The sequence below is a fragment of the Coloeus monedula genome, assembly GCF_965178545.1.
Source record: "Coloeus monedula genome assembly, chromosome: 16".
NCBI classification, from domain to species: Eukaryota; Metazoa; Chordata; class Aves; order Passeriformes; family Corvidae; genus Coloeus; species Coloeus monedula.
In genome coordinates, this window is record NC_138796.1 from 11,581,499 (window position 1) to 11,609,023 (window position 27,525).

General features: G+C 43.1%; 1 protein-coding gene across 1 annotated transcript in view; it reads left to right on the forward strand.

Annotated features, from left to right (window-relative positions):
• Positions 1 to 1,121: 1,121 nt before the first annotated feature.
• The window catches only part of USP7 (ubiquitin specific peptidase 7), a 71,893-nt gene continuing 45,489 nt past the window's right edge, over positions 1,122 to 27,525 (forward strand). Inside the window, exon 1 of the mRNA XM_082292330.1 lies at positions 1,122 to 1,758. Within this exon, the coding sequence (XP_082148456.1) occupies positions 1,674 to 1,758 (85 nt within the window). The 5' untranslated portion in view covers positions 1,122 to 1,673. The remainder of the gene's footprint in view (positions 1,759 to 27,525) is intronic.

A 27,525-nucleotide genomic window follows, 5' to 3' on the forward strand; every position in this document is an offset into this window, starting at 1 on the left:
GCTCATTTTATAAACTAGAAAAACAAATAATTTTTAAAATTAATTTATCCTCTTGCAGGCAGATCAGCACTGTCTGCCTAGGTACATTTTCAGTCCCTTCAGGAGGCCCAGTTTTGCACGTTCTGAGTCCTTCCCTTTGGAGACTGTCCTGCTGCCTGTTTCCCAGGATTCTGAAGCAAACACTGGACTGTTTAATGGAACTCTCCACAGCCTTCCAACTACACTTTCATCCTTAGATGAAGTTGCTTCCTTCACTGCTCTAACCGCAGCCTGGACCAGCCTGGTATTATTTATTCATATGCACCCCTGCCTCCTCCATCCCTCCTCTGAAAACAGGTCTCTTCCCTGGGAGCGACTACATCCTTCAGGCAAGGCTCATTAAAAAATAGTGGCATGCAGGCGAGGAACAGTCTTGTTTACAGCAGATTTTTCCCCTTCCACACGTCTCACAAATATGTCCTTTATCCGCCCGTCCACGCCGCACAAGTGGGAAATGTGGCAGCGAGTGCCCTGCCGGGGACGGGCCGAGCTCTGCGCAGGGCCCACCTCGGGCACGGCCCCGCCAGAGCCCCCGGCCCGGCCGTGCCCCGGCTCCGGCTGCAGCCCCGTGACGGGGAGGGTCCGCCATGAGCCCCCGCACAGCCACACACCCGCGGGCCAGGGCGCAAGAGGCAACCGAGCCCACGGGGCCGCGCCGGAGCCGGGCCGGAGCCCCGCGTGAGGCGGCCGGTGTCGGTGCGCGGCCGCGCGGGGCTCCCTCCGCTCCCCGCCCCGGGCCCGCACGGCGAGCACAGGGCGCGGCCCCGCCAGCCAGAGCCGGGGCGAGCAGCGGGGTCTCCGCCGCAGCGGCCGCGAAAGGCCCAGCGGACAGTGCAGACCCGCGGCCGCAGCGCTCCCCGCGCAGGTGGCGGCAGCCCTGCGGGGAGGCCGCGGCGGCAGCGCCGGCCCGGCCCCTGTCCCCGCCCCTCCGGCCCTCCTGTGGCGACGGCGGCGGCCGCGGCGCTGTTCCCCTCCCTCTCTCGCTCGCTCCCTCCCTCCCCGGCTGCGGGGCTGTTCCCCCTCATGCGGATGTGACATTTCACGGCGTTACCGCAGCCGCCATTTTGAGGTACAGAGCGCTGGCGGCGGCGGAGCGGCAGCAGCGCGCCGGGGCTCGGGCGACGGGGGCGGCCCGCGGGCCGGGAGCGGCGAGCCGGGCGTCGGCCAGCGGCGGTGCCGGGGCGCCGGGGGGGGCGGGAGGGCACGGCAGGGGCCCTGCGGCGCCTCCCCGACTTCGCAGCGCCGTGGACACCTCGCCGGGGGAAGGGGAAGCGCCGGGCGCCGCCGGGCCCTGACTCCGGGTCTCCCGTCCCCCCCTCCCGGTCCCCTCCCCTCCGGCCCCCGGGGAAGCCGCCGCCCCCGGCCGGTCCCTCCTCCCAGCCCCTTTCCCCCGACCGGGTGCCGCCGCCGAGATTGGGCGAATAGCGAGCAAATACGTGCGCGTCTCGCTGCCTCCGCCGGCGCCCCGCTCCCTACTCGCCGGAGCCCCGCCGCAGCCCCCCGAACCGGGCGCCCAGTCCCGGCCGCTGCCGAGGCCCCGCCGCTCCTCCGCCCCTTCCCCTCTCGACACAGGCCCGCAGCCCCCCGCGGGAAAGGCCCAGCCCGCCGCCGCCGAGCCCCAGCCCCAGCCCGACATGAACCACCATCAGCAGCAGCAGCAGCAGCACCAGAAGCCCGGGGAGCAGCAGCTGAGCGAGCCAGAGGACATGGAGATGGAAGGTAAAGCCGGGCAGGGCCCGCGCCCTCAACTCCGCGGAGAGTTTCCCCCTCGCCCCTCTGCCCCGCTCCCGGGGCTCCCCTACCGCCGCGTCCCTTCGGGGATCCCGGGCCGCCCTCCGCGGTAAACACGCTCTGCCCGGGCCGCTCCTGCCGGCCCCGGCACCTCCGGGGCGAGGGGAGCGCTGCCCGGCGGGGCTGCGGGGGGACGCCGGGGAAAGTTGCGGTGCGGGGCCGGGGGAGGCGGCCGGGGGGCTCCGCAGGAATTTGCACCGCGGGAGGGGGAGGGCGCGGGGGAAGCGCCGCTACAAAAGGAGCCCCGCGCCCCCAGACCCTCGGAGCCTCCCGCCGGGCTTGGGGGCGAGCCGCGGTGGGGGGACGGGGTCCGGTCAAAGTAGTTGCGGTGATTCTGGGGCAGGGTTTTGCCTGGGGCGGGCGGAGGGGACGCGGCTGTCGCGGGGCTGCCCGGCGGGGCGGGCGGGGGGCTGCAGCCCTGCCCTGCCTGGCCGCTCATTGTATGCAGGCAGCTACGCTGCTCGCCATTTTTAATTAACCCTCCTCCGAGGGTTATTTACAGAACCCGCTGCCGGCCGGGCCTGCGCGGGTCGGCGGGCAGCGCTGGCCATGTGTAGCGCCTGCACAGCCCGCGGCCCGCATCCTGCACCGTCATGCAGTTGCGCTGGCTCCATAAAGGAGGTACTACGTTTGCATGTTCCCTACCCCCGTCCGGTGTAGTCTCCAGTGGTGCCTTTAGCGGGGCCTTTTTTTTCTTTTCTCTTTTTTTTTTTTTTTTTTTTTTTTTTGCATTGTGGTGTTGTTTTTACACGCCCTCCCTTGCTCTGAACAACACCTTCCATCTGAATTCAACGCTGTAAAATTTTTTTGGGCAAATGTATGGCGGGGTTTCATTCCTGAAGGAAGGACGGCCACAGTAAGCTACTCATACAGTTGACTTGGAGGTCAAAATCATCAACTACCTAAATATCGTTTAGAACGCCTGGCTGCGAAGATGACAATTCTCATTCACTCGTTTTAGTGAAGAGTGACATAAATACTCGCCAGCACAAGATATTTTGCTTGAAAACGGGACAATCGACTTAGCAAATGTGCCTTTCTGCTAAATAATAGCCATTGAAATTGGGAGGAGCTAAGGTGTTTCTGTGGAAGTTTGTCACAGTGACTGTGAGATTACATTTCAAGATTAGAAGGTCATTACATAAAGCCCAGTTTTCTTAAACGTAAGTGTCCATTTCATACAATAATGGCTAAAACTTATTTACTATCTGAATTACTCTTCAGTTCTGTTTTAGTAAAATCTCCAAATTTACAAATACGTAAAAGGAGGTGATTTAAAATATACCTCCTATTTGTATACATACAAATATTAACATCTTGAGGGTTATAGTTTCCAGCAGATTGTTTGATAGCCATTAGTAATCTGCATTTTCTCAGTGTCCTTTTCAAGTCCTTTAGAATATTGACTGTATTTACTGTTTTTATTTTGAATTTTGTGGGCTGGATGCTCCAGCGTGCTGGGCTCGCTGTGACATGCTGGACATTTTTATGCAGTTTAAAGGTGTCCTGAACTTCTCTGGATTGCAGCCCCTTTGCCAGTGGGAATACAGGAGACCAAAACACATGCAGAAATCACTGTGGTGGTTGTGAAAATCACGCTGGTGGTCACCTTCATTGGAGGGGTGAGGGAAGAGTCTCTGCACATATCAACATAGTGACACTGAGAATACATCATTGTCTCAGAAATCTATTTGAAATCTTTTAGACTAGACACAGCTGATTCCACCTGATATGGCAAACCTGCTAATTTTTGAGACTTTACAGAACTGCCCATTTATGTGAAAACAAAACCAGGAAAGTCTGGCCTTTGGAGGTTTATTCCCATACTTGATTTTTCTTAGAGAAACATGTTAATTTTACAGGACTGCAGAGATTGGATTATTGCAAACTTTTATTAAAAGTTGACATCATGGGTATATATTAATTTAATGTGTAAAAACAGTGTTCATCATCTTAATATATGGGTGTTTGTGCTTTCTTTAGAGATGTTTTCAAGCAGTGAGGAAAAGACTTAATAACATGTAGTTAGCTTAATTTTAACATGCACAGAGCAGTATTGGATGCCATTCTTCAGCGAGTGATCACATTAGATTTAGGAGGCATGTGAAGAATGCACAGTGGAAAATTGCACATCTTGATTTTAAATTACTTTAAAGTTTGCTTAGTCTGTGTACAGCTACACCAGATGAACAATTTTTAAAGAGCGAAATAACAATTTCAGATGTAGTAATTGAAGTGTGGGATTAAACTCTTCAGGGTTGAATCAGATACGGTATTTTGAGTGTTCGCTCTCATGTCCCTGTTTTCCCCCTCCCCTTTACCTTATGACTAATTTACTCTTGATGAGCTTATGGACACTCTGTATAAATGAAAGTACTACTGGACAGGGCTTTTGGACTTCACGAGGGATGAAGACATTCCCTTTAAAAAGAAAAATGAATCTCTGCATCTCGAAGGAATGAAGCAGTGACAGCCGTGGTGAAGGCCAGGTACATGCTCAGCAGGACCAGGGTGATGCAGCCTCACCTACTTGCAGTACTCGCTAGAATGCTGTGGTGTTACCAGTCACCCCTTTGTGTATTTAGTCCTGTTACCTGTGGGTGTTGTTAGTAATCAGCTTTAGCCTTACTGAGGCTTGGCAGCAGTGATATGTGGACAGAGAAACTTTAAATTTCAGAGTGCCGTAGGGGTTGTGTCCCTGTAGCTGAAGGCAGCTACTTCCCAGGCTGAGGGGACACTTGGACAACACAGTGTTTGCTGCTGGTGGTGGTCCCCTCATGTGCCACACCAGCGGCTGGGCTACTGCACCTCCCTGTGACTATTACAAACAGAAAGTGGAGGGTTAAAATGCAGTTCAGGTTGTTAATTGAGTTCATCCTGCAACCCCGTTTAGTGTTGTGTGAATGCGGTGAGGGTTTGGCATTGGGGCGGAAAGGAAGAGGAAGGGCAGCTTGAGGTAGCACAGGTGCTGACAGTTATCTGGCCAAATTCTGTCACTAGTCATGGATTTTGTGTGCACCCCTCATTTATTCTTGCTGCATAAAAGCATGTGATTCTGGGTGCCTTGGCTGCCTTTGGGCCGAAACAGAGTGGGAGTGTGCAGATGAGCCGTTGGTGCCTGGGTGTTAGATAAATTAACAGTTTGGGGTGGTGATTAGTAAATTATCCTGTGGAAATTCTGAAGAGTTTATTTGTGTGCTAAATAAATTTAGTGGAAGAAATAAGTAATAACTTTTTCTGTACTGTAAGTAGTGTGTGTAGTTTGCTTTATCATGCAAAGAATTAGGGCTCTCACGTTGCTAGTGAGTTGCTCTTAAAGTGTAATTGAATCAAAGTCTGATACTTTATATATGCTTCCTCTGTAACATCTTTTCACAAATGCATGAGCTTCAAAGAACTCGGGTTAATACAAATCTACAGTTACATATTGCATAGAGTTCTTTCATGGAAAGACTCATTTGCAGTTTAATAACTATAAGTTTCCCTTGTTTATAATTTGAAACTGGTTTTTTGTAGGTTTGGCCTGTGCCCATAGTTCCATAGGTATGTGTGTTTCTCATTAGGGAAGTTTCTTTCCTGAAGTAGCCAGCACAGGCTTAGCAAGAGTGTCACAGGCAGGGAACATGCAGTGACTGGTAGTTCAGGTTGCACACTTGCGTTCTGTCACTGTGTCAGCTCTGCAGCCTCTCAGGTAATGCCATCTTCTAAGTTTTTCCTTAGTTTGGGCAATTCAAAATTGAGACTTGAATTTCAGGTGGAAACGATGCAAGATATATACAAAAAACCCCAGTAAAAAACCTGACGTGTCTGTGTGTATGTGAAAAGTTTAAAATCACGCTATTTTGCAGTTTCCATGCAGCTGAAAGTTTGTGCTCCTTGCACATTACTGACAGAATTTGCTAGATATCAGACCCTCTGTGGAATACTGGTCTCAAATACTTAACTTATTTTTGCCTGTCTTCTGAATGCTTGCTTCCCTCTCATATTTTGTCCTCATTAGTATTCTCAATTCCTGGCAATTTAATATCATTTGCATACATAACCCAGTGTTCATTTCTTTTTCTGCTTGCTGCTATGCCTTCCTCCTGAATGCCTGTATCCCTCTTTTTCCCTGTGCTCCTTTGCTGTCTTCTATGTTGCTTCTAGCCAGGTGGTGATAAAAATGGGGCTGTGTGTTTGAGAGGAGAATATGCAGACTAATTTCATTATACAGCTGTGGGTATCTGCTTGTTTATATGTTCTTCCTGCCCCTTCCCCTCTCCAGCGTTTTCCATGAAATAGATGATGATCAAGCGAAGGAATATAAAAATGCTGATGCAGTGGACAACAAGCAAAATTAGGTTAATTCTGAGGTTATACCTAGAGCAAAGAACCAGGCCTGGCCTCTTACTCCCAGTAATGATCATGTGTAGTAGCTCTGGAAACAGCTTGCTTGGCTTTGGGAGAAGATGTGCATTGGATCATTCTCAAGTAGCCGCTTCATGCCAGCCAGGAAAACGGCCTTGGTGGCTTCTGAAGAGTACAGCCTATGTCTGGAGTTCCTTCTGTGCATTCTCCATAAACTGGGTGCTCAGTAAGTTGTCAGATTTAGTAAACTCTCTGTGAAGAAGTGGAAATAGTGGAGTAGTGGAAAATGTGTGCAAGCTTCAGAGGGAAGTGCAGATTGCACACTCCTCAGGATGAGCTCTGTATCTCAGGCTTCCTTACTGCACTCCAGTTGTTCCATGTTGTTGACTGAATTCGGAAGTGGTAAAAACTGCTCCCTGTTGTTCCTAGGGAGTTACACAAAGCAAAGTAGAAAGCTGTCAAGCTGTGTGAGGAAAAGTAGTAGAAGCCCAAACTACTTTAAAAAAGCAGGTGAAGATAGTTGTTTAAAACTAACAGAATCCATTTCATTGCTGCAAAGTAATTTATCACAAGAAAATCTAAACAGTGCATCCAGCCTGTAGCAGTTAAACCAGTTTAGCCAGTACATCTTGCATGACATCATTCGATATTTGGGGTAAGGGTGAAAATGAACTGGTTTAAAGCTTGTGAAGCATCTAATTTTTCTTGAATGATAATGAATTTAAAATATGGCATTGTTTGCTTTAGTTTGTGCTTTGAGGTGTCTCAGATCAGTCACTTTGGTTTGACTTTGTATCTTGGGGCTGTAGGGCTTAGGGCTGTTGATTGCAAGGGAGTAAAGTATTGTGTGGCTCGCAATATAAGTTATTAGTAATCCATAGCAAGTGTGCTTTTTCCCTGCAAATACATATGTATAGTAATATATTCAAAATCTGCTATGTGCTGATTTGACATTGCCACCAACAAGGGTAACAGTTATTAAAAATGTTCTGACAAGTAGAAGTGGGGCTGGAGACTGGCTATCTTATTTGTCAAGTTATTAAATATATAGTGTTGTTTTCTGAAACATTTCCATTCGTCACTTAGTGTGTTTTGCTGCAGTGGTTATAGCATTTTAATTTCATATATTAGAAAAAATAGTGAAAGTGCACCTAATCAGTGGCAATGGCTGTAGCATAATCTGTGCAGGCTTAATATTGTTGCAGGTTTAGACTGCAACATTTTAACATTTCTGCTAATCCATATTTTTTTTCATCTTGCCTTGTTGGTTGTGTTAAAACTATTTCTGTAAGTTTAGAACCTTTGAGTAGGGTTTGAATGACTTGCCAGCAAAATGAAGAATGGTCAGCTTGGAAATAGTGTCTTATTCTGGCTTTAATTTGCTTAGATTCCCTAGAAGGCTGAGATTTTGTCAACTAGAAATAATTAGGCTTCTGGACATTAGTAAATGGATTTTGAAAACACTGTGCTGACTATTTCCAGTTTGGGGAAGACAGTGTTAGTCTTACTGTAGTGCCTAAGAATCTTGGGGATTCTCTTCAGAATTTAAAAATACATTTGAAAACGGTTTTATATTGGACTTGATAAGATCTAGAATATCACAGTTTGATTGTCCAGCATAACAGCATGGACATATTTGTTAGGCAAAATCAAAAATGTGGAGATTAAGTGATAAATTTTCAGAAAACTCAAATTCCGTGCTATAATCAATACAGCATAGTTCAGTTAGTGTTTTTAATTGCTGCTTGGCAGCTGTTTTAAACATTACCAAAATAAGTCATTTCTGACCCAAATTATAGTGAAGATTTAAACAAAACCATCATGCTCTGTAGCATCAAATGTCGTAGGAGAACAGGATGTTCACTGTCTGCAAACCTGAGTTCTTCCTGACTGCAGCTGTAAAGAGAGCTCCAGAGTGATGCCACTCAGAGAAGGTGTGCCAGGAGCATCCTGTTTAAATTGGGAAAGAAAAAACACTGTTCCCTCAGCCTATTCTTGCATGTGTGCTGGTGTGTGGATCTAGACAGTCTTCCAGGTGTCCTGAACACTGTCAGCTTTTCTGCATCATAACCAACACCTCAGCTTGCACTCCAAAGCATATTGCAAGCCAGAGGAAGACGATGTGGATAGTGAGCTGGAGTGTCATATGAGGAGAAAGTTCAAAATAGATATTTTTTTTTAGCAGTACTGCAGTGTTTTTCAGCCTAGGAGAGGTGATGAGTTTTTTTAATATAGTCACATCTGTTTGATATGAAGAATAAAGTTGCTGGGAAGCAGAACTTGGAGCTTTATATGTTGTGTGTTAAGGGGCTTAATGCACTCCAGTAGATGTAAATGATGAATTGATTTAAATGCAGAAATCTGTGAAAATTATTGAGGTAATTTTTCATAATTTCCCTTTTCCTAGTGTAAATAGCAAAGGATGTGTAGGAGTATCATTGGTGTTCACTGAGCTCTAATCTTGATCATCTGATGATTTCACAAGGTGCAGTGTAGGGATATTCTTTAAAAATATGGCATCTCCAGCTGTGCATGTGTGTTTTTGTAAAGGTCTAGGGACAGCTTTGGTGTAGGATTCTAAATGTGGTGTTATACAACAGTTGGATGACTTTCTGCCATGTTTGAAAAAAGGAATGGTTGTGTGGTCCCACAACACATATTTTCCTCCCCTTGTGATTCAGTGAGTTTTCTAATATCCCTGATACTGTTCAGCAGAACTTTGTTGGAGATTTTGATAAAAGGGTGAGAGTACCTATTAAAACTTGGTGATGGTTTTAAGTTCCAAATACAACTTAGGGGGTTAATATTCTTTCTGATAAATAGATCAGGCATTAGTGGTGTAAATTTATTTCATAACATGCCTAATTGGTGAATTAAAAATGTACAGATGTTACATCTGTCTTTAGTAGATAAGGAAATAAATGATGTTATTTATTTTAATGTATGACATTTAAGAAGAGAGAAATTACATTTTTAAGAAAAGAAACAGACTTCTCAATGTAAAACCAACACGCTGTGGGAGGAAGCCACCCTGCCCTGGCACTGGGGCAGCTGTGCCCACCTGCTCTTGTTGCTGCCCTCTGCAGCTGAGCCCATATCCCTCAGCAGAGGACGAGGACTTTCGGGTAGGTGTTTGGAACTTGGCCATGTTCTGCAGTTCTCCTGCTGTGCTGGACATGGTTGTGGCAATGGTAGGGGCTTGTATACCAACATTCCAGTGTGCAGGTATTAGGATCTACATGATGGTCACCCTGGGATCTGTGTTTCCATGCATCAGCTGTGATAGGGACCATTAAGGATCTGGTCCTTCCAGGCTGCTCAGCCCCTGTATGACTGTGCTATTTAGCACTCTGCAGTTTTTGGACAATAACCTGTTGCATTTTTTTGTCTTGATAATCTCTGCTGGAAAATAATAAAGAGATTAAGAAATGTTTGGGGAGTGAACATTTTCTTTTTTTTGCCTCCTCCCCCCGCCCCCCCATCTAAAAATGCATATTGTCTTAGGCAATCAAGGTGGAGTTCTGAATCCTAGTACAGGGGCATGGTGCTTTCTGTATCATCTTTGGTTTTTGTCAAGAACTGAGATCGCTTTATTTGGAGGTAGGGCAAAACTTGCATTCTCCCTTCCTGCTCACAAATGTAGACAGTTCTCTTGATGCATCTGCCTCTTTGCTGCTCAGTAGTTGTGAAATGGGTCTCAGTTACTTACCACCAGGTATTTCTGGTAACCAAGGTCAGGTAACAATTTTTAGACACGAGTTGTCCTTCAGAGCGTATCTGAATTCTTCCATTTAGATAAATGGTTAATTTGCTTCTGTTACAGATATTGGAGCTGACCGGACACTTGCATGCTGCTGTGTGGGTATACAGGCTTCAGGTCCTAAGACAATGTGAGGTGTACTTGTTGTAAGAAGAAATTTGCTTAAGCAGAGGTTGTGTGAACCTTTTATTGTTCATTAAATCAAGCTAAAGATAGTTAGATTTCTTTCTTCCTTGGGAATAGCAAGGAACTGACCTCTTCTAAAGAATTTTTCACCTGGTTAACTGTTAGTTGCTTAGTAATATCAAGGGGTGAACCTAATTCTGGAGAACAGGAGAGACTATTAGCAGTTTGAACACAGAGATAACTCAGATGTGTCTGTGTATTACATGAATTAAACAGTGGGTCACAAGCCACATGCAAAACCTTCCCTGCTAGTAGCAATTAGCGTAGTGGTGTTTCACAATTTTTCATCTGCTTTCCTCTCCCTCTTCTCATTCTTCCTGTGTGGTTTTCACCTCCTCTATTTCAGTCTGTTTCAGATACTTCTTGCGCTTGCACTCTGCATCAAAAAAACAGTCCCCTTAAAAACTATAACACTTTGCAATATTTCTGTCATGCCACGAAGGCAAGCATAAGCTTAAGTGTTGGGTTTTTTCCTTTTTTTTTTTTTCCTTTCTAAAAGTGTCCTTATGGTCGAGGAATTAAAAATAAGCAACAGTAAAATCAATCCCAAATCTGCCAGAACTAAAAATTTACTAATAATTTCTTTAAAAGTAGTTAATTCTGAAAGTTTAACCACAGGATTTAATAATTGGGTTTTTCCTTCAAATGTACTGCTTCAGTTCCATAACGATTTTAAAATATTTTCTGGTCCTCAGCAGATTTGTCTTGTGTTTTCAACTTTTGTTCATCAGGCTTGTGCTTTGACCTAACACCTGTGCCCTGGAGTGTATCACCCAAAGCAGGACAGAGGGCTGGTGTGGAAGGGATATGGTCCTTACTGGAAAGGATTCTTGTGGTTTCCTTCTGAAGGAGGGAAAGCTGTGCAGCTCCTTTGCTTATCAGCAGAGCTCGGCTGGGGAAACCCTCTTGATTTTGATAATAGCACAGATTAATGGGAAAATAATTAGAAAGTTGCACAACAATGGATCTCGTTGTGCCTGTGTCAGTTGCCTGTTGATAAGCCATGACTGTTGTATCCCGGTGCTTGGCTGGAGATCAGGAGTCAGACCCAGGGGCTCTTCAGTCCCTGTAGCTGAGCAGGAGCTGAGCTGGCTGTGGGGCAGGTTGAGGTGTAGAGAGAGGTGGGACTGAGCCTGTTGGCATTGCCACTGAAGAAGGGTGTGTGGAACCTCAGCATCTGTTTTCAGACTTTTAAACCTGGGATAAAAACACTTCAGCTTTATTGGTCAGTGATCTCTCTTGCTGGATTAAGAAAATATTCCAATTAATTCTGTAAGACCTTTCAGCATCCTGCAGTTACAATGAACTGAGTGCAGTGAGAGCCCATGCCTCAAGTGGTTCTCCTCAGTATGTTTATATCTGTTTGTTGTCTTTCAGATCATACATGCCCCAGAAGTGTTTGTGTAAATCTTTATTGCAACTACTAATTAAGATGAATAAAAATTTAGATATTTTATGCCACCTTTGAAGAACAGAACTGAGGTCAAATCCAAGAATAGTGTGTGATTGCTTGAAGTAGAGCTTAGTCAAGGTCTGAATATGAACCATGGGAGCCTTTTCAATGCCTTACTTATCCAAATGTGTAAATGCTTGCTTTTGCTAGTGAAGTTGTACCAGTAGCACTGAATTCAACACAGAGTGCATCTTGAAGGCCCATTTTGTTCAAGATTGCTATTGTTGTTACCTGGCTTTTGCTTAAATTAGTCCATCAGAAGCCCACTTAGCAGGTGTGCGTGTTTGACCTCTCTGGAGCCAGAGGCATCAAAAGTCTCCCACCTCCAAGGAGTCTCTTGACTGGTACAGTGTCAGGTGGCTGTGCAGCAGTCCAGCTGAGAATAGTGCCTGCAAGAAAGAGGAGCTTAACCCAAAACTGAGCACAAGCTGCAGGGAAGGTCCTTGATTTTGGTCTGGGCACCAGACTTCATTGTATCAGATGACTTTTACATGCTGCTGAGAGCTGGGGGAAGAGTTGTGTCTAGTTCACTTCAACATTGCTACAGAGAAGAGGTGGTCTTCTAGAGCAGGGTTTTTTGACCTCTGTGCTTCCCTTTTTCCTCCTTGCTCATGAGGAGATGAATGAAGAGATCTGAATTTAAAATAACTTCCTTATTTTGTGTTTATTTTTAACCTAGCTCCGTTCACTGGTCTGCTCTATTGTTTGGCCCCACAGACAAGTGGGTCAATTTGACTGGGGAGGCAGGAGGAAGAGAAAATTCTTAAGCCACTAATAGCTTCTATAACTTGTTTTTAAAACATTGGACACCTGGGCCTGTCTCCCCCAAGAAATGCATTGCAGGGCCATAGCAAAGTTCCAAAGGTATAAGATCTGAGTTTACAGAGCTCTTAGTGCAGACACATGGTTTTACCATTATAAAAATTGAATGTCGTTCAGATGTAAACCACTTCTGAGGATGAAATTGTTCCCATTACAGGTCTGCTTCTGAATATCTTCACTTCTGTTACTTCTTTTTTTTTATTCCCCTTCCCACAAGGGTATTCCTTGTAGCTTTGTATAGTTTCTTGCATTTTCCAACTTGGATATACATCTGAAGGGTCTTCGGTTTTTTGCCTTTACAAAGTGGGTTACTATTTTCTGATTTAAGTACATATTAAAAAGTCAAACAGTTACCTAATTTAAATTACAAATTTAAATAATAATAGAAAATACAAATCTAAATAATAATTTAAATTATGATCTAAATGTATTCATGGAGGTTTTAGTCTCCTGTCCAAATTGTCTTTTCCTGTGGGATAAAAGTTTCCAGGTTGCATTTAGACTGGGAGTTGGTGTTTATTGCAGCTGTTTGATCAACCAAGGTTTCTGGCCAGGGTAATGGTACTCACTTAAACAGGAGACATTGATTTCTGGAATATGGTTGGATCATACAGGTTTTTAGCAGGTATGTTAAAAGCAGAGAGTTTCAGAGTTAACCTGCTTCCTGATCTGGAAAGTTTGCAGAAGAAGATGCATGAAATTTCTGTCATTTTGAATTGAGCTTAAAGTATGCCTATTGCGATTAGCATCACATTCACTGGTTAGACCTATGAAGGTAAAACTGGCTTAGTACTGATGAACTTAATGCTAGACAGAGTCTAGTTAGTGTAGCTGGAGCAAAATATTGGCAGAGATTAACTGGGCTAGTGCTAATTTTTGATCTCTCACTTTTAATATACCTTGAAATGCATATTAACCACCTCAGATGCATGCTTTATTAAATCAAAGGATGAGTGTACAATAGAAGTATTTAAAATTTTGGTAGCATACAGCTTTGTAAATAGATACTTGGGTTTTCTGGAGTAAGAAATTTTTTAAAGTAAATGGAGTTGTTGAGCAATTATGGTTAATTTCTACCCTAAATATGGACTATTGCCTTCTGTGAGAAGCTAGTTAAACTCTCGGTGTTGTAAACCCGCTGCTGGTAGTGTGCAATTTTGATTTCTACATTGTGCTCAGAAATTTGGGGAGGGGTTATTCATTTGGTAACTTGCTTCTCCAATGGGGATGTGCTGCACCCTGTAGCCAGTTAATGTGGCCCCTGTCCTGTTCCTGGCAGCACTCCTTCCATGGGAGCCATCTCCCGGCTGGGTGACCTGTTGGGATGGCAGCACCCTGCTCTATGCCCCTTTCCCAGAGGAGGGTGCGCCAAAGGTAGAGGAAGAGGTGCCCTGGGAGGAGAAGCTTTGAAAATAGGTAACTGCTTCCAAAAGAAAAATTGTGCCCTACCTACTGATCCAGTTCAGAAGGGCACCTGGAGAAGTGGGCAGCTGGGAAGATGCCTTGTTCTTGGTTGCAGCCTTGTCTAGGTGGTCCTTGGACCTGAGCAGAGGCTGGAGGGGTACCTGCTCCTTTTTCGTGCTGCCGCAGAGAAAGAAGATGGTGTGTTAACTGCCTGCTAGGCAGGGAGTGGTGCCAGCACTTGGATAACATGGAATTTTTAGTGGTATACGTTCATTTCAGAAGTTCAGCTTATATTCAGAAGATAGCTGTATACTTGGCTGTGTTAAGTGGGCTTGAATTTTCTGGGAGCTGGAATGCTTTCCTCACCCTACTGTTTTTCCTTCACATGTTAATTTACTCACTAAGATCTGTAAGTCCTGTAGTGGTTGAATATATGCAGCTGCCTCCTTGATCTGCAGAGAAATTTGGACTGCTCTGTGATCTTCAGCAGCAGCAAAAGCTATTTTAAGATGCTATTTTAATGGTAGCTCAGCACCTGAATATACCTGAATAATTTGATTTATGGCCTATCCAGATTGTTTAATCACTTTGTGTGTTGTAAGATTTGGGAGAAAATATAAATTACTGTAGATATGCCACATGTAGTAGTGAGAAATACCTGCTCCTTTCCATAGAGCTCTCCCAGCTCTTTGAGATGTGTTTTTTCAAGCAGTGATAACCAAATACAAGGATTGGTGTTAAGTTGTTCGAGCCATAATGAAGTGCATGTTACCATTTAAGAAGTTTATAGAGCGCCAGTGAGGTAGCAGGACCCAGCAGTGGCAGGAACAGCTCTTGTGTGAACATCCTGTACCTGCCATCTGTGTACATCATGTACCTGCCGAGCTTTTCACTCATCCTCTCTGTATTTCTGACAAAACTCAGAAACTGAAAACCCTTAAAGCCCTAGAACTCATGCTTTTTGTCTGGTTTTCTTTCTGTTTCTCCCTGAAGATAAAGCATCATGAAGGTTATGGGCCTGCATAAGCATGGATTCTGATTGTTGGACATTGAGAAACTGTATTGCTGGTACTTGGATTGCTGATCCTGTTCAAGATCTGGCCAGACCAAGTATAACAAATAAAACATCGCTTTCATCTCAGATAAAGTATTTATATAAATTGAGTATTACAATAATAGTGTCAGTAATACTAAAGTAATACTAAATTCTATAAATAATACCAATACGACTGTTTCTGATTTAGTCCTCACAGAACAGAAAGTGTGAGAGCTGTACCTTGTTGATCCAATCTGATTGCATACTTTTTAAAACTGATAACAAAAATCACATGGAAACTCTGCATGTCCAGCAGACTTTTTTATCTACAAAAATACCATATTTGTCCCTAGAGCAGTAGTTGTAACACACAATTAATGCAGTGCAGGCAGTGCTGTTGTGTAGCAGGAGTTTGTCACTCCATGCTGGTTCTTAACCTCAGCTGCAGAGGGATGCCAGGATTCTGCTGGCCTGCTTGGGACCGGTGTCTTGAGTTTGTGTGCATGTGTGCAAATGCGCGGGGAGTGCATTTATTGGTAGATGTGGAATAGTCTTCCTTTTTGCGCAGTAACTGGAGCTCAGCATTCAGGTCAGGTGGATGTTCCCTGTACAGCTCACCAGGGTGAGTTCAGAATTGTGCCTGAGAAGGAAGCTTGCAGGGATTTGGAATATGCTCAGACTTCAAGGGTGCTGGATTATATTCAGGCAGGGAATAAGCGCTATTGGTGTTGAAATCGTTACATTTGTAGCGTTTCTGCTTGGTTGAGAAATTCCTGGAGTTGGTTGCTAATAGGATTTGCAGAAAATAATGAAAATACCCTTCCTCCCCAACCACATTGGCCAAATTTGGCTGTGAACACTGCATGTGTTAGGCAGGTAAGATGGCACAAGCAATAGCAAAAGCTAAAACCAGGTGCCTGGAAGTTAATTGAAAGGTGTTTCTCTTTGTTCTGGGGTCATTTATTTTGTGTCAGCACTTTGAAGTCAGTATTTTAATTTTCAAAGAAGAGAGGGTGGCATTTGCAGTGTTTTGTACACTGAAGGAGCACCTTTTTATCTTGCATTGTGTAACCCAGCAGCAGTGGATGTGGCATTTTTCCTGTATGTGCAGCCTGGTCCTTGGGGTGGGTTGCCTCTCTCCTGCCATACAGCCACAGGTGGCTTAAATCCCAGGGCCTTGCCTTGAGAAGGGCAGGATGGGGAGATCCTGCAGCTTGATAGAAGTTTTCTGATAAAATCCCAGACATCTCTAGCATCCCACAGATTATCATCTGGGTGTTTAGTGAAATATCTTGTTTACCCAGATTGTCCAAGTCAAAGTGAGACAGAGATGTACTCGCCCTGTCCCCTTGTCTGTGTTTCTCTCTTTCTGGTCTTGTGGGGTTTCTTTGATCTTAAAGTGTGCTGAAAATGCATCAATAATAAAACATCACAGGGACGGTAAAATACCTGAGTTTGTCCATATGAATTAGAGCAAATCAAACCGCATATGTTTATTTTAACATTTTTATGGTCAAAGGATGTAATGGGGGAAAAAAGTACATCTGCTAGGTAAAAATCTAGATAATCTGTTGTGTCTGATGGGGTTTGTGAACAAGCTTAAACAGGTAAAGACTCTCCTGTTACATGTGCACAGATAAATTTCCTGTTGTGTAGCTTGGCTGCTCGAAGTATGCCAGTGTAGTGTTACTGCCCGGATAAGCACAGCACCACCGCTTGCAGCCACCTGGTTTCTGTAGGTAAAATAACTGAATATTCCTTCAAAGGGTCAGTTTAGTTCTTTTGCTGGTCTGAGTACTGTGTCCAAGAGAGCAGCTTCTCCTCCCTGATATCCTCCAGCAAAGTAACCACTAAAGTAAGCATTCTCTTTTCAGTCCCTATTTTATCTTCTCCTTTTTTAAAATTGTCTTTTATGTCTCTTCGTTACTGCAAGGGCACAGTGTGTCTCTTCCTTTCTTTCAGAAAAAAAGTTTCCCCTTCCTGAAGGGATAACAGTTGTAGTTAAATTATTACTGTCTCTAGTAATTCTTAAATCCTGGTCTAATTCTGACTTTGACCAGTAACATCTGGAGCTTGTTTCAGGTTTGGGTCTGACCTGTCTGTAATGGTATTTAAACTGGAACTCTCTGCTTGAGTTCGGTTAGTTTAATGCATTAAAAAATTAGTGACTTTTGAATGAAAAACCTGTAAATAATGCACATTAATTGCAGATACTTTTTTTTTGTATGTGCTTCTATTTCTTCAGTAAGATCTCTTAAATCATGTCCTTTCTGCTTCTGAAAGAAGAAACATCTTTATGGCTTCTTAATTGAATTTTTTTGGTGAAAAAGGTCTGGAGCTAAGGAAGTGCCAGGAATTATATATTAGACAGTTTGTGGTGTACCTCTATGGATTTATTTTTCTCTTCTCCCCTGTGATCCACTGCTATGCACTATCCCATGCTCACACCCCTTCAAGGAAAACTGTTAGCAGTTTTAAAGTCATGGAAAAGTAGTCCAGGAAAAAGAGAGGAAATTAGATGAGGATCCAGTAGTGACAGAAAATCCGCTCTTGTATGCTCCAGGGGTATACTCCAAATAGCGAGGGCATTTGTGGGGTAAAAGCTGTAGCAGGGAATGTGAATGGGCTAACTGGAGCAAAAGAAGCGCGAGTAGTGAGGGTTTCCGTCCCAGCTGTGTGTGAGGTTGTAGTGGCTGATGATGACACAGACCACAAATGCTGCATTTTAGAGAGAAAAATACAGGGTGTGGAGTAACTTAAGGGACTTTGGGTTTTCCTAAGACAAAGGAAGAATCATTCATCATCAATAGAATAAGGAATCTGAGATACAGCTTAGTTTGGTGGTGGTGTTTATACCAGCTTCTAGCCAGAGGCAAAGCAGGAAGGCAGTAATTAATTTTGGAAGTCCTCAAAATTTGCTTCAGATGAGTGGTACTAGCAGTGGAGCGAAAATAGAAGTAGTTGGGAAGATTTGCCAGAAAGAATAGAGTATTGAGATTGGGAGTGTATTTCTGGAATTAGGGTGTTCTGCAAAGCATAGGAAAGATGTAATTCACTGAGTGACACGCAGTAGTCAGCTGTCCTAAAATGCATTTTCAAGTCTGTTTTGTTGCCCTTACGTTCTAAGAATAGTTGACCAGAAAGCTATTGAAATACTGTCTGAGGATTTGGGCCATGAAACAAAAAATAAATGTAATATGTACTAAGAAAGTAAATATGCAACAAGCATGTGAGCAGTGAAGTACAATTTCCTCTTCAGAATGTATTTTTGATGAAAAATGTGCTAATTATAACTGCTGCCACATGTGAACTAACTTGGCTTTCCAAAGAAAGAGAAGAATTTTGACCAACTTGTTTCGTCTCCCTTTACAGGGGAAAACTAATTTGGGTGATTTTTTGGGATGGTAACACAACAGGACATTACCAAGAGCACTGAAATATCCAAGAGCCGCACCATATACAATGAACTCCATCAGAAGCATCATTATCCCTCCACCCCTGACATTTGGTTGCTCTGTAAAATGAAATGAAAATTTAATTACAGAGGTGTGAGGTCGTCTTTCTTAAATGCATCCTTCGTATTTCTGTTTCTGAAATAGTTGTTTGCATAAACCATGTAGTTTTGAAGTTTGCAGCTGCAGATGTTACTGTATGAGGCACAGGGTTCAAGCTCTGTCTGTGATAAAGAATAGTTCTAAAAGATTGCTTGTTTAGAGGTGTTTCAGTGTTTTATCAGTAGGTTCTTTTTTCCTCTTGTTTGCATTACAAGTTTCTCGGGTTTGGAGGTCTGAATTTGGCTTTTCACAACTAATGTGCCTGTAGAGGAGTATGCAGCAGTTTCTTTGCCTCATAGATTTCAGTGTGTTTGTGTTAGGATTTGGAAAAGCAAGTTAGCGTCAAAATCTGTATGTGGCTGGGTCTGTATACTGTTTTCTCCAGAATACAAAGTATAACTTCGTTTCTGATAGTGATTGCTTAACTAATAGGCCTGGGGAAGCAGGGACTTGGTTCCATGGTCCCATGGCAGCCTGTTTGGCACCAGAACAGCTGCTTGGCTATTTAACACTGAATAGTTAAACAGGAAGAGCTTTTTTAGTCACTTAAAAGTTTTCTTTTGTTTTCAGTAAGAAAAGAATGTGACTTAAAATTGCTGACAAAGAAAAGTGATAAAATTGTCAGTGGAGTGCTTAGCTGAGGATTATAAAGTTCCCATTCTGCATTCTTTTAAGAATTCAGTGGTAAATAGTGGAGACTGACACTGGAGATTCCATACAAAACAGTTTTTCAGCTGTGTTATTTGTTTGAAGAAAGTTGTTCTCCGTGTAGACAGTATTAAATAATTAACACTGTTTAGTGCTAATTTTGGTGTCTGCTAACATTTGGATGTTTTTGGTACAGTAACTTTCATCTTCAAAGCAGTAAAGTGAAGCTGATCTTCAGAATATTTTACAACAATAATCAACTCTTTCTTAGAGCCTAAATAATTATTTTCTTGCATTAACACTTGGGGGTAGGAAGGTTGCTGTCAGAATGGAAGGGGAAAATAAAGGTAAAATCTTAGTTAAAATGAATGCTGAAGAAAGCATAAACTGCTTTGGGATTTAATGGTTCTGTTGTAGAGACTGAGGAAAACTCTTGGTTCAGTGCTCTGTTAAGGCTTTTAAAACTATTTTAATGATTGCTAGTGTTTATGCTACAAAGTAGGAGAAAGCAGCCACCTGGCAGATGATTCCATAGCTTAAGGCTGGCCAGAAATTTAATGGCTGGGTTTTCTTGGGAGTGTCTAGACCCCAAAATCTTCATGGAGACTCCAGCCAAAATGGGGACACTGATGCAGGGAAGGGGTTTTCCAAATGGGAGCAGGATGGGTGAAAGCGCCCTAGAGCCTCTGCTCCCTGGGGCACCAGCCCTGAGCCTTTTGCCTGTTCAAGGCAGGGGCATCACGTCCCAGCTGGGCACCCCTTCCATGCAGTCATTCCCTGCTTGTCCTCTTTGGTCAGTGAAGCTTTTGTAGAATATGGCACAGTGCTAACAGACAGGGCTGGAAAATTGAGCTTATTAAGGAACAACCTCAAAAGCTCCCGGGAACCATGTCTTTCAGGAATTTGGGAAACTAGTGGAGGATAGAACTCTGAAATCTGGGTCTTAGAGAACAAGAAAGCAGCTTCTTTTCCATATCATCTCATTTAAAAAAAGGAACGCTTTTTGTTTTGCTCATTTTGCAGTTGTTAATTTTAGATGAGAGTATAATTACTTCTAGTTAATTACATCGAAAACAAATGTTAAAATTAACCCAAAGTGTAGATTGTTTTTTTTTTTGTAGTAGGAATCTCTTAAAATCATAGCTTACTATTATGCTTGAAATGTATCTGTTACTAAATACAGTGAAAACTGAATTTCAGTAGAAAATAATGATTTTGTCAGCAGTGCTCTCTGTATGGCTGGCAGGAAGCAGTAAATGTTCCTGTGTTACCAGGCCGTGCACGTGTGCATGTGGATCAGTTCACATAAAGGACTTAACAAAACAACCCCAAACCTCAGGCCTTGAATGGTTTAATTGTTGTTGTCGTTTTCCCCACGGTTAATCTACACTTGTAAAAGCGACCCTGACATGAGGTTAGGATTTATCAGCACCGGGCACCCCACGCTAATTGGTTCAGCTCTGCACTTCACTGCCGCGGTGCTTCCTCGGAGCAGAGGCTGCTCAGAGCAGTTGGCTGCTCAAACCAGGAGGAAACCCACCTGGGGCTGTAGGGCTGATCCTGCTCCCAGCCCCATGCCGCCTGGATGCTTCTCCATGACTGGGAATGTTTGTCCTGAAGTGGAAGAGAAGCATGACTTCGGCCTGCTCTTAGTTTGAATTAAAAGTGCCAAACACTGTGGCAATAGGCTTTTTTTTTTTTTTTTTTTTCTACAGTAAAGTTTTATAGATTCTGCAAAACTCTGTTCTCAGGAACTTTGGTTTGGGGGCTTTTTTTAAACTTTAGGCTGGTAACAGGTTTCCTGGTATGAATGTTCAAAAGCTCCTTATGGAAACCCTGAATATTTGCATAAGATTAGCCACCCTGGGTTGAGCAAAATTGTTTAACCTGGTGAATTGAGGTCTGTCAGTGGCAGATGCTGATGTTAAACGTGAGTGCAGGGGAGGGATGGCGAGTTCCCTTCCCTGCTGTGCACACCCCGAGGGTGTCTGAGCCTGGCCATGCTGCCTCTGTACCTTTTCAGCACTCCTCATAGAATCTTCTTCCATTCACTGCATCGCCTTTGGAAGTGAACTGGGAATAATAAATGCTTTGTGTAAGTTCACTGTGCTGCTGCATTTCGAACACTGAGTGCAGCCTGGTTAACAGCCTTGCTTTCCTCCACCATCTTGAAAAGGTATAGGAGAAGTAAAGAAGTTACAGCAAGGAAAATAAAGATGGTACAAGGTATCAAATGGCTGTTTAGTGGTATTGACTGAGTAGACTAGGAAGGGTCCTGGATAACTGAGGAAATATGTGCTAAAAGTCTGGAGAGCAGATTTTGTTTCTTTAAACTTGCATTCTGGTAATTTAATACAAAGTCCCTTGTGTATTGTAAGTAGTAGAAAATCCTGTATCCCTCTCTAGTCATGGAGAAGCCAAACCAGCACACACAACAGGCTTGATTTACGGTTCTTCTGTATAAACAATATCTTTCTGCTTCCACATTTCAGATTGCTCTAGTACTCAGTGCACCGTGCTAATTAGAGTATGGAGTGGTTCTTGGTTGCCGCAGCCACCACCTCAAGAAAAATGTAGTCAGATACTGTGCTTTTGAGATCTTCCAGTTGTGCATCCCCACTGGGCAGTGTATGCATCCAGGGGCATGGCAGAAATCACCACTCTTTGTGTCCTCAGGGACACAGCTTTTGCACTTTCCTAGGTTTGCCATAGGATTACCAGATCAAGTTTGGAGATGCTTTGGCCTGTGATTTCAGGCTGCTTTGCTACAACAGCCACCTTTGAAACATGTTCCATAGTCCTCCTCAAAGGAGTACTTTCTTGTGAGCATATTTGATTTTGACTCTTACTATGCAGCAAAGGAGCCTGCATTTAAGCTTGTTTGTGTTGTCAGGTGAGAAGGAAACACGATTAACTGTGCTTGCCTGCTTTTTCACAGTTATATGTAGTATTTAATGTTATTTTCATGAATCTGATTTATTTGCCTTTCCCTCTTCTCACCAAAGCCTAGTCTCAGAATTAGTATCTGTCTGTGACTCCTGTGAACCTGCTTTATGTATCTATCCATTTTTCTGCACAGGAGGGAGCATAAGAGGAAGAGGGAAAACAAGCTCAGTGTTAGCAAATCTCCAGTAATAAAGGATAGACCTTTAAAAGCATTACTGAAAATAACAGGAACAAATGCTGGAGGTGTTAGATCCCTAAATGTGAGGTTTCTGGGCACATTGCACAGTTTCTGTGGTTTGGAGTGATCTTTTCTGTTTAAAGGTAAATTAAAGGATGGGGCTAAAGTAGGTGGTTTGTGTTTTTTCCTTCTAGTGCCTATAAAATTAATTCCAGTGCAAATCCATATTATTATCTGGTGTTGTTCTCTACTAGGAAATTATTTTTGCTTTTAAACTCCAACATGGACAGATCAACAGTGTTTCAACAGTTTAAAAATCGCATCACTATTAGGAAAATACATTCAGGCTATTTTCTGTGCTACTGCTAGTGTGATCAAAACTCAGCATGCTTCAAGGCTGAGTTCAGGAGTGAGCAGTGCAATTAGCATTCGCTGTAAGGATGATTCTGGTCTCAAAACAGAATTGCAGAATCTGAAATAGTGATGAATAATATTTTGACTCTGTAGCAAAGTAACTGCGCAGAAGCACTGTACCTTCAGAGCTAGTTTGGGCAAGTGGTATGTGTGATCATACCCATGTAAGGCAATGTTTTATGCTACTGGTAAATGTGCAAAACCTTTTGCTGCTTAAGCATATTGTGAGTGTTCAGTTATTGTAGTTAATTAAATAGATGTACCCCAAGACTTTCTGAGACTCTGGATTGTACTCATCCAGAATGATACAGAAGTGAGTTCTGTGTAATGTATGTATCCAAGTAATAAAAATCGTGCTGGTTCTGGTGGTGGAGGTGTGTGCTTTTCTAGACTTCCACAAGGAAAGAGAGAAGTGCTAATGGGAGCAGAATCACTAATTCCATGATGTGCTCATATTATTATCCAAACATACTCAATTTAATTGCTTTTTAATTGTCTGTCTTAAACACACCATGATCATGTCCACAGCACTGTAGCATGCTGGGTAAAGTGTCACACAAACATAAATGCCTGGACTGCCCTGGCTCCAGCTGAGGGTGCATCCTTTTCTTCCCTCTGTCAGAACTTCCTTTTTTCTGTGAGTAGTTTTGCCACCTCTCTAGTGATGCCATGGATGGTAGACTTTGTTGTTGCAATAGAGAAGGCCATTACTCAGTAGAGCAGTAAAACATAAAGAGGGGTGTGATACTGGAAAAACACATTGTTTAGGGTGTGTTCGGTAGGTTGGGACCGAGTGCCCGATCCCAGCAGAGATGTAATCACACTGCCATCTCTGGAATGTGCAGAGACAAGACATGACGAGTTGGGGTAGCTGCTTCTGTAGCCTTGCTGCTCTAGATACAGCAAGGAGAAGGTAGTGCAAGTCCAGGAGCTGCTGCCATAATAGGTCATGGCACTTGTGATGTTTCAGCCTTTTCTGATCATGGAAGAAAATAATTTATCCTGTCAACTGTTCTAGTTACTGTTTTTTGAGTATTACAGGATAGCCAGAAGCAGTCTTCCTGCATTTCTTCCTGATCTGATAGTTTTCTAGAAGCATAACCTAAAAAAATTTCTTCAGACTAAGAAAAGGAACTGTGATTTTTCAGCACACCTTCTCTTATCCTGGTGAGTGTCAAGAGGTTGTGACACTGTATAATGCATAAAGCCAGAATAATGAGACAGGCAGGTTGGTGTCTTCCGATAAATAATTTCACTCTACTGAAGAAAATCTCATGCCAGTGCTGCTGTCTACCCCAGTTATTAAACACCTGTGGCTTAAAAAGCGTTTGAAAGATCCCTTGAAATGTGAAGGCTGCCTATACACACTCCTTTACCAAGAGCATAAGTTGTAAATTTGTTGGATAATTACAGGTGTGTTTTTAGTGTCCAAACGGCACTCTGGTTCACACAGTCTTTCATCTGACATTGAATTATTCATAAAGCAAAGGGTTAAACCGCTGAAAGCCGGTAATTTAGTCACTGTTGGTTTTAGCAAATATTGGGGTGACTTCTTCAATGGCAGCCTAAAGTTCACTGAGTAGTTGTATTGATAATACCCTAAATGCTTTTTACGTGTCAGTAGGAAGTTAATCACATTTTTAAAACATTTTAAGAGTTTTGTTTTGTAAAGTGGCATCAGCCTGCTCCTGTCTTTGAAGATCAGCAGATAAGTGAGTTGCTGCAGCAAGCTGCTTAGTTATAGAGCAGGTTCTGCATAGGCTATTTGTTCTCATCTATTTTTCTATCCCCAAAGTTACATTGTACCTCCCATTCGTTTTTGCATGAAGATAACTGTATCAGTGGGATGAAGCTTCTGATACTGTTTACCTTACAGATTGGTATTGTTCATGTGTGTTGTTCAGTGTTCAGGGGCTTCTTAGAGTGTAATTGCTTTGTTTTATCTAAGAATAGAATAATCATGTAATCTATTAATACAGTTTTGTTCCCATTCATTAGTTACATTGGCACAGTTAGAAACCAGTCTGGCCGTCCTGTGCTTTGTCAAAATGTCCTCTCTGGCTGGGCAGACCCAGTGATGGGAATGGAGGCAGCAGGAATATAATGATTGATCAGTGTAATAAGTGGTGGCTGCAGTGTTGTTACTGTCTGTCTAGTCATTGCTACATATTCTGGAGGCATGGCAGAGATGAGTCTGCTTCCAGGAAGTTGTTCCATCCCAGTTCTTCATTTGCTGTCTTGTGTAACATCATCTCCTTCTGTGGGAGATTTGCAATTCCCAGTCAATAATGCAATAATTACTTGTTTCAGATGACAGTTTGAGAGCAAGAGGCTTCCATATAATACTGGTTTGGGTTTTGTTTTGTTTTGTTTTTTTAAGATCTAACGTTGGCTACTTGCTCTTTAGTAAATAAATGTCTTTTCTTCTTTCTTTCTAAATGGACTAAGGCATATTTTGAAAGCACTGAAGATCTTGTTTCCCTAGCTGGAAATCTGCTCGCTTCCTATGCCCCTAATACCTTTCTCCCTTAGTCTGTAAGCTTGGCTCTTGCCTTCTGATAACTTCTCTAGAAGCTTTTTCCCCTTAAGACTTAGTCATTGTCCTTCATAACTTTCTTGTTAAGGTACATACATTTCTAGATACCTTTTGGCACTGGATCAAGTAATGAACCATAAAGAAAGAAAAAGAATAAATGAAACCATAGCAAAAGATCGCAAATTTTGCTAATGGGAGAATTAATTTTTAACTGCTAAGAGAAATGACATAATATTTACAAATCATGGAAACATCTGTGACAGCAGATACCTACATCTTGATCCACAGGATCATGGGGCTTTATGTACTTCCCTTTCCCCTCCTCCCATTCTACTGGCCAAAATTAATCTCAGTCTCTGTTACTGTTTCATACCTTTGAAATGTTTTAGGTGAATTGCTTTATTTTTGGATGCCTTTTGAGAGGCAGCCACAGTATAGAAATTGCTTGATTCCTCTTTAGATTTTTCATTATAGCAACCTAGGACTGTCCTGGAAAAATGAAGCTGTGTAGAATGCTTTTCATTTAATTCCTTTTCTCTTGAGTCCCTTTGTGCAATAAGTGGTGTTTGTATTCTAACTGCAGGTAGGGATTAGAGGCCAAATAGTTTCTCTTACTTTGGAAAAGCTGAGTTCTTCCAAGGCAAGTGAGGGGAAATTTTTGACTGAACACTTCTAGTAGTTCAAAGATTGACTACTGTAAATGATTCCATTCAGGTCATGGAGTTGGGAGCTTGTTTGGCTAATTTTGGTGTGCGTGGTTGGTTTGGGTTTTTTTTGGTCTTGTTGTTTGGTTGGTTGGTTGGTTTTTGGTTATTCTTTTTAAACCCTGCCTCTTGGGACTGTTGCCTGTTCATCTGGCTTTCAGAGAGCTGCTTTCCAGACTTCTGGAGAAGCAAGCTGCTGGAGCCCACAAGTTTTCTTGTGAGCTGTTAACAGCCACATAAAAACCAGTTCCACTGGAGTGCCTGCAGCCCTTACAGGCATGGTCTGGGCAGTGTTTGCTACAGAGTTGTGAAGTAACCTGTTGGCATTGTTTCTTCCAGCTCAAGGCAGGTATTTGTTCATCATCTCCTTCACATTTTTCTAACTTTCTTGTTTGCTTCCAATAAGTAATATTCATGCTTTCTGTTTGAGTCTTTTTAGTGTCCTCTTTGCACCACAGTCCGGTAACTGCTTCAGAAAGCATGACATTTCCTGCTTGCTTTAGGAATTTCTCAATTATGTGTTTTGATATGCTGCCCAATAGCTACAATAGCAAGGGTCACTTTGGTGGTTAAAGAGGTGATATTTATTATAACACTCAAAATCACAGAATGTTTATTCATTATGATTTCTAGCAGTGGTGATTTCTTTATTTTTTTTTTTACTTGTGTGCTATTATCCATGTCAGGCTGGTATTCTAAACGGTGCACTGAAGTAAACTTCTAGATGTTGATTTATTTAAAATACTGATGCATTTAAAAAAAAAAAAAATTAAAAGCTTTTGAAGAGATTCTGGTTTGTTCCACAATTGAAGAGATGTTCTGTAGTGAGTGCAGAGGACCGTGGCTCTGCTGGGCTGCCCTGGGGGATGTGACAGCTTTGAGTCCTGATGCTGAGGTGCAAAGCTAGACCTCGACTGTGTATTGAGCATGCAGTGGATATCCTTGATGCTGATGTAGGTTGACTGCTACAGCATGGGCATTGCTCATTTGCATTCTCTGACTTTATTCTTATCTCCTGCCACCTTATATTTTTACTCAGTAAGTCCTTTTCTTAGTGTTTACTGCAGGCTCATCCATCCACTGGAATTCACCCCCCCCAGTCATATCTGTATATAGTGTTGTATTTGTATTTAAAAAGAAAAACGCTCCTTATAAAAACTTTCATGAAGGCTTTGATTCTGGAATGTCCATTTAGTCGAGCAGAAGAGGAGAAAGTCATGTTGTTTTCTGCGTTCCTCCACTAAAAGCCAAACTCCGGATATGAAAGTTCATGGTACTCTTAAAGCTGCTGTGAATGACTGACCCTGTTGAGGCTGCTTATGCTGCCCTTGGTGCAATTCCCTGCTCATTTTGGGATTGCTGTGGCACTGCTGCATGGAGGGCTGTGCAAACTGTCTGCAGGAACTAAAAGCCCTCAGTCCGAGTGATTTCCAGTGTGAGACGGATGTGTGTGATAACTGTAACCAAGTTTTTAGTATCACTATTACTCCTCCGCTGTGGTCTCCTTAACCTCAAGAGGAAACAAATGTTTCATAACCTGCTGCGGAGACTGCTTCAGTGTCTCCTCAGTGGCTGCCAGCTCCAAAAGCTAATGACAAACATTATAAATAATCTTTCAGACTTTGACTATTGCTGTGATGTGAGTCATGACTGAAAGCCAGCTAGTAAAGTTACAGCTCGCTGTCATAGCTTTTAAAATAGAGGCAG